General features: G+C 42.9%; 1 protein-coding gene across 2 annotated transcripts in view; it reads left to right on the top strand.

The window, feature by feature from the left end:
* The first annotated feature begins 2,733 nt into the window (after positions 1-2,733).
* Positions 2,734-7,524, top strand: part of uxs1 (UDP-glucuronate decarboxylase 1) — a 104,496-nt gene continuing 99,705 nt past the window's right edge. Inside the window, exon 1 of one of the 2 annotated variants that reach the window (XM_062068889.1) lies at positions 2,734-2,799. Coding sequence is in view for 1 of the 2 variants with exons in the window: in XM_062068888.1 (XP_061924872.1) it covers positions 3,569-3,656 (88 nt within the window). In the remaining variant the exon portion in view is untranslated. Of the gene's footprint in view, positions 2,800-2,904; positions 3,657-7,524 lie in introns of those variants that run through there. The other variant, XM_062068888.1, reaches the window with a different exon arrangement.

Here is a 7,524-nt window from a genome sequence, read left to right as displayed (position 1 = left end):
ATTTGTATACTCTAGCCTTTAAATAGACCTCCTTTTAGACCAGTTGATCTGCCATCTCTCTTCTGCTCCTACGTGTAGAGGGGGGGTACAGATTAGGTGACCACCGATTAGGTGACCACAGATGACGCGCTAGCTGTTCAAAGTCGGGACCCGGGATGGACCACTCATCTGTGCATCAGTTGGGAACGTCTCTGCGCTGCTGACCTGTCTCCACTCAAGATGATCTCCTGCTAGCTCCACTATGGACTGGACTCCCACACTATTAACTAGATCCACTCGACGTCCATTGCATCGGTCGCCCAGGGGGGTCCCCACATCTGCGGTCCCCTCCAAGGTTTCTCATTGCCCTGATGTGGGATCTGAGGCGAGGATGTCGTCGTGGCTTGTGCATCCCTTTGAGACACTCTTGATTTAGGGCTATATCAATCAATCAATCAATCAATCAATGTTTATTTATATAGCCCTAAATCACAAGTGTCTCAAAGGGCTGTACAAGCCACAACGACATCCTCTGTACAGAGCCCACATACGGGGACATATATAAATCAACTTTGATTGATTGATTGTTTATCTGTACTGTAAAGTTCAAATTTGAATAAAAGGAAGTCTAAGTCTATCCATACATCATACTTGCCAACCTTGAGACCTCCAGGATCGGGAGGTGGGGGGTGTTTGGGGCGGGGGGCGTGGTTGGGGCGTGGTTAAGAGGAGAGTATATTTACAGCTAGAATTCACCAAATCAAGTATTTCATATATATTTATGATATATGTATATATATGTATGAAATACTTGACTTTCAGTGAATTCTAGCTATATATATTTTTTTATTTTATTATACATATAAATAAAAGACATACTTGAATTTCAGTGTTCTGCAGGCTATCCAGTAGGTGGCAGCATTGTCCTGTTTAAGAGTGTCACAACATTGCTGTTTACGGCAGACGAACTGCTTTACGGTAGACTAAACGTGACTGCTGTTGTTGTGTGTTGTTACCGCGCTGGGAGGACGTTAATGAAACTGCCTAACAATAAACCATACTTGCCAACCCTCCCGTTTTTAGCGGGAGAATCCCGATATTCAGCGCCTCTCCCAAAAACCTCCCGACAGAGATTTTCTCCTGACAAACTCCCGGTATTCAGCCGGAGCTGGAGGCCACGCCCCCCCCCAAAAAAAGTCTGCCGCAGCTGCGATTGGACCTGACCAACCTCCGGGTACAAGTACTGGAGTACCAATTGCTTGCCAGGGAAGATCTTCCCCAGGAAGCAAGGATTGACCGGTTTTGGGCCATGCTAGGGAGAGATGGAAGATTCCACACTCTCGTGCATTTGATGAAAGCACTTTTGTGCGTGCCACACAGCAATGCATCATCAGAGAGGGTGTTCAGCATGGTTAGAAAAATAGTGACAGGGAATAGAAAGAGGATGGACAATTCAACCCTTAACAAAGCATTGTACTTTCAAGTACAACATTGAGTAGATGAGTGTTGTGTGTGTGTATATGTGTAAATAAATGAACACTAAAATTCAAGTATTTCTTTTATTTATATAATAAAAAATAAAAAAAAATAAAAATATATATATATATATATATATATATATATATATATATATATATATATATATATATATATGTAACTGTGTAGAAACAGACGTTCATTATGCTTGATTAAATTATGAATGAAGTGTTGCAACAGCGCCTGTTGCTGGCGAGAAGTGGTATGTACTTTACCTGCGGGAAGTGCTCAGAACTGTGACGCCTTCCAATTGATAATCCCGTGACCCAAGTGGACTCACAGTCTCACAATTTGCACTGTTTTGCAGGACACTGTAATAAAAGAATTTCATAATCCACCTGGTGCCAGTGATATGTTGAAGCGACAGCAGTGTGGAGCTGCATTTTGCCACATACAGTTGTGGACCGTCACATATATATATATATATATATATATATATATATATAGCTAGAATTCACTGAAAGTCAAGTATTTATATATATATATATATATATATATATATATATATATATATATATATATATATATATATATATATATATATATATATATATATATATGAACTACTCTCCTCTTAACCACGCCCCTAACCACGCCTCCCGCCCCTAACCACGCCCCCACCCCCGACCAAGCCCCCCCGACCCCACCTCCCGATATTGGAGGTCTCAAGGTTGGCAAGTATGCAATAAACCCACATAAGAAACCAAGAACTCTCTCTCCTTGTTGTGCACTCTACTCTCTAAAAGCCGTAGATGTTATGACGTCATTGGGCAGGCAAGCTGCTGGGAAAGCGGACGTGAGAACGGCTGTCCCCACTCAGGTCCGCATTGAGCTGGAGGGGGCGTGGCCTCCAGCTCCGGCTGAATACCGGGAGTTTGTCGGGAGAAAATCTCTGCCGGGAGGTTATCGGGAGAGGCGCTGAATACCGGGATTCTCCCGCTAAAAACGGGAGGGTTGGCAAGTATGCCATACATCCATTTTCTACCGCTTGTCCCCTTTCGGGGTCACTGGAGCCTATCTCAGCTGCATTCGGGCGGAAGACGGGGTACACCCTGGACAAGTCGCCACCTCATCACAGGGCCAACACAGATAGACAGACAACATTCACACTCACATCCACACACTAGGGCCAATTTAGTGTTGTCAATCAACCTATCCCCAGGTGCGCGTCTTTGGAGGTGGGAGGAAGCCAGAATACCTGGAACCCACACAGTCACGGGGAGGACAGGCAAACTCCACACAGAAAGATCCCGAGCGCAGGATCGAACCCCAGACCATCGCATTGTGAGGCACACGCACGAACCCCTTTCAGCACTGTGCTGCCCAAGTCTAAGTCTTTTATTATTATGTTGTAATGTAACCTTGCTACCAGGTGTGGCAGTGTTACACCAATTCATAGTTAGCCGTCAGTAAAAACCTGCCGTCGAAGAAGAAAAGACACCAGTACAGGAAGAAGACATGCTACATTCGACAAAGTTACACGAAGGAATTTATCCACATTTTATACCGTGAACGCGCATTTAACTCGCAGACAGGGGCAGTGTTTTTAGTTTGGATATCAATGGCGACGCTTTCGTTTTGTCACCAGTTAGCTTGCCGTGCAAGTATGTGAGTAGCTGGCCAGCTTGTTTGGCTCGTCAGTGTGTCGTTTTCGCTGTACTCTGGCGTCAATTCATTCTGTAAATACAACAGTGATCCTTCAATTGTCTGTATAGGAAGGCGACTCAAAAGAAAGAAAATGGCTCAAATAAAAATCGGGCAAATATGACATTTTATAGTGCAGCGACTTGAGCACAGATGTTACCTGTGTGTGCTACTCCTTTAGCCACGTAAACGGCTCCCGATGACGTAGCAGCAGCAGCAGCGGTTATATTCCTATATTCATTATATTCACATATATATTCATTGACACCCACACAGTCACCCTGTATCGCGTATTTGCAACGATATATTGTCGTTATTTCGATCCAAACTTTGCCAGCCAAAATGCTATAGTTGCACCTGGACGTATCGGCTCATTGCTCCCCCCGGTCCTGCTTGCTTTTAGCGGAGGATGAAGCGGATCGTCTGGCTGATATCAGGAATAAATAGAAGAATAATGAAGCTCCTTTTCGCCCTCGCTTTGATCACTTACATGGCATGTAAGTATTTCTACCTTTTTATGGAGACAATCTTGTCCTAAAGTGTCTAAATATTGCTTGTAATTTGGTTATGGAGAGCTTCATGGTTGTACACACAAGCCACACTATTAGATACACATGCATAGCCTAAATTGCTGTATCACATATGATGCACACACAGGCCACACTATTAGGTACACATGTACAGCCTAAATTGCTGTATCACATATGATGCTCACAGGCCACACTATTGGGTACACATGTACATCCTAAATTGCTGTATCACATATGATGCTCACAGGCCACACTATTAGGTACACATGTACAGCCTAAATTGCTGTATCACATATGATGCTCACAGGCCACACTATTGGGTACACATGTACATCCTACATTGCTGTATCACATACTTTCATTTACTTTAAATGCGGTTGGTTGAAGTTTATATTGAACATTTACACAGTTTTAACATGATACATCACATATTTCTCGTTTATATTTCTTTACAACATGCTCATTGGAATTAACCATACCCTTTCCCACTAAATAGCAATTACTTACAGTCCTGGTCAAAAGTTTACATACACTTGTAAAGAACATAATGTCATGGCTGTCTTGAGTTTCCAATAATTTCTACAACTCTTATTTTTTTGTGATAGAGTGATTGGCGCAAATACTTGTTGCTCACTAAAATCATTCATGAAGTTTGGTTGTTTTATGAATTTATTATGGGTCTACTGAAAATGTGACCAAATCTGCTGGGTCAAAAGTATACATACAGCAATGTTAATATTTGACCACAGAACTTTCCTCCAGAAGGTCTTATCTTTTTCAGATGTCAGATGAAACAAAAATCGAGCTGTTTGGCCACAATTCAAGATTCAAGATTGTTTATTGTCATATGCACAGTTAAACAGACAGTTTGCCGTACAATGACAATCTTACTTTGCTAGTCTACCCTTCAACAAGTCACACGGTACTTAGCTAAAAATAAAAATGTATATACAAGGCACAGTAAGTAACATAACATTATTGCACATTCTGATTGACAGTCAACAGTATAAATATGGAGGTGACATTTTGTCACAGCAGCAGTTAAAGTGTCTTTAGTGATCAAAGGTGAAAAGTGTCTACAGTGATGGTTCACAGTTCGGGGGTGGTCATGGTAGCTGTCTTTTGTTCAAAAAGACAAAAGTAAATTGGGGGGGAGCTAGCATTCACAAGTTAGCATTCACAAGCCTGATGGCCTGTGCAGTGTTTCCCATAAACTGCCAAGATACCTGTGGTGGTGGGGGCGTGGCTATGGGCGTGGTCACCATGACATCATCAAGTAATTTGCATAATATACTACAATGATTTGATTTTCTCTAAAGGCTCAAAAAATGTATACTTACTAATTAATAACAGTTTTGTTTTAAACGTCCATCCATCCTTCCATTTTACAATATAATTACAACACTTTTTGTACATATTTATATACAGATTTGAACAATGTTATTCACTGAAATATATTTATTAATTGTGATTCTTACAAAAAATATATCTTATAAAATATAAAAGCTAAAAAATCTCAAAGCTCTGCTCCTTTAATTAGTGCATACTAAATAATTTAACTTTAGCCTACTACTACAACCATATTATTTACCAGCAACATAAAGTGCAACAGAGGCAGAGGTGTCCTGCCACAGTCAGTAACAAATAAACAGAAAACAGTAGTGGTGGTAGATAGACACAGAGCTTCATCAAACATCTGATCCACTACACAAAGAGCTCCAAAAATCTTGAACTTTAGACTGCCATCAGTTTTACTCCCTACCCTTAACCATGTGTTTCCTACTGCCTGCAGACTTTGCACTCTTTGTTATATACACATGTTGTGTTTCTAATATAAATACATTTAATAAAGTCAAATACAAATAAGGCAACAAGAGAAGTATCCTACACTTCTCTTTTGTAAAGTAAATCTGAACAGCCTATATGGGCATCTACATCAACTACATGATTTGCCTGAGAAGCTGGAGAGGACAAGAAAAAAAAAATTGTTTTTTTTTTTTAAATTTTTTAAATTTATTTATTTTTTTAAAATTTGTGGCGGACGTAATTCGTTCGTGGCGGGCCGCCACAAATAAATGAATGTGTGGGAAACCCTGGCCTGTGGGTAGAAACTGTCAGTCTCGTAGTCCTGGATTTCAGGCTCCTGTATCGTCTGCCTGATGGTAGGAGGCTGAAGAGACTGTGCTGGGGGTGTGTACTGTCCTTTACGATGTTGTGTGCTCTCCTGGTGGCCCTGGTAGAGTACATGTCCTGTAGTGAGGGGAAGGCTGCTCCTGATATGTACTGAGCAGTTTTAATCACTCGCTGGAGTGCTTTCCTGTCCTTAGCAGTGCAGTTTCCATACCAGACCGTGATTGAGCTGGTAAGGACACTCTCAACCGTACTTCTATAGAAGTTGCTGAGAATTTTGGGTGGCATGCCAAATTTTCTCAGCCTTCTTAGGAAGTACAGTCACTGCTGGGCTTTCTTTATTGTTTGTTGGGTGTTGTGATCCCAGGTGAGGTCCTCGCTGATGTGGGTCCAGAGGAATTTAAAGGTTTTCACCCTGTCCACCTTTGTCCCCCCTATGTACAGAGGTGTGTAGTGGGTACTCCTTCTCCGTGGGTCAATAATAATCTCCTTGGTCTTGTCTGTGTTCAAGGAGAGATTATTATCCTGACACCAGGCCACCAGTTCCGCTACCTCCCTTCTGTACGCTGCCTCAGCTCCCCCGGTGATCAGTCCGACGACCGTAGTATCATCTGCAAACTTGATGATACTGGTGTTGTTCTGGGAGGCCACACAGTCGTGTGTGAAGAGGGTGTACAATAGGGGGCTCAGCACGCAGCCTTGGGGGGTCCCTATGCTTAGAACCTTTGTGCCTGATGTCTGGTTGCCGATTCTGACTGACTGGGGCCGGTTTGTGAGAAAGTTCAGGACCCAGTCACAGAGAGCCGGTGTCAGACCAACAGTGAGGAGTTTAGCAGTGAGCTGTAGTCGATGAATAATAGCCTGGCATAGGTGTCCTTGCCCTCTAAGTGGGTGAGGGTGGTGTGGATGACGGTGTTAACTGCATCCTCAGTGGACCGGTTCTGCCGGTAGGCAAACTGTAGAGGGTCCAGTGTGTCTGGGGTGGTCTTCTTGATGTGTGACATGACTATCCTCTCGAAGCACTTCATCACTATTGGGGTGAGTGCAACATTCATTCAGACAGGTCACAGTGTTTTTCTTTGGCAGGGGCACGATGGTGGTCTTGAAGCAGGTGGGCACAACAGCTTGTGCTAGTGACAAGTTGTATATGTCAGCAAGTACGTCAGCCAGCTCTGATGAACACACCCTGAGGGCCTGACCAGGAATGTGGTCTGGGCCGGCTGCCTTCCGTGGGTTTAATTTCGCCACACTTAGTGTGTGTGTGTGACAATCATTGGTACTTTAACTTTAATATGTTTGGTGGTGGTAGTATTATGCTCTGGGCCTGTTTTGCTGCCAATGGAACTGGTGCTTTACAGAGAGTAAATGGGACAATGAAAAAGGAGGATTACCTCCAAATTCTTCGGGACAACCCAAAATCATCAGCCCAGAGGTTGGATCTTGGGCGCTGTTGGGTGTTCCAACAGGACAATGACCCCAAACACACGTCAAAAGTGGTAAAGATGTCACATGGAGTTGTTGACGAACCCCAAGATGCAGAGAAGGCGGCAGGCATTGTGCGGAAAAACATTATTTAATGTCCAAAAGTAAAAATAAAGAAAAGACACAAACCAGGAACTAGGAGCCAAACTGGAAAACAGGATCCAGCAAACAGGAACTAGGAACAAAATACAGCACGCTGCCAACAGCTACAGGATTCAGGTAT

Source organism: Entelurus aequoreus, linkage group LG14 (assembly GCF_033978785.1).
Source record: "Entelurus aequoreus isolate RoL-2023_Sb linkage group LG14, RoL_Eaeq_v1.1, whole genome shotgun sequence".
Taxonomy (NCBI): domain Eukaryota; kingdom Metazoa; phylum Chordata; class Actinopteri; order Syngnathiformes; family Syngnathidae; genus Entelurus; species Entelurus aequoreus.
The sequence above is the reverse complement of the archived record's forward strand: the minus strand, read 5'-3'. Positions and strand labels throughout refer to the sequence as shown.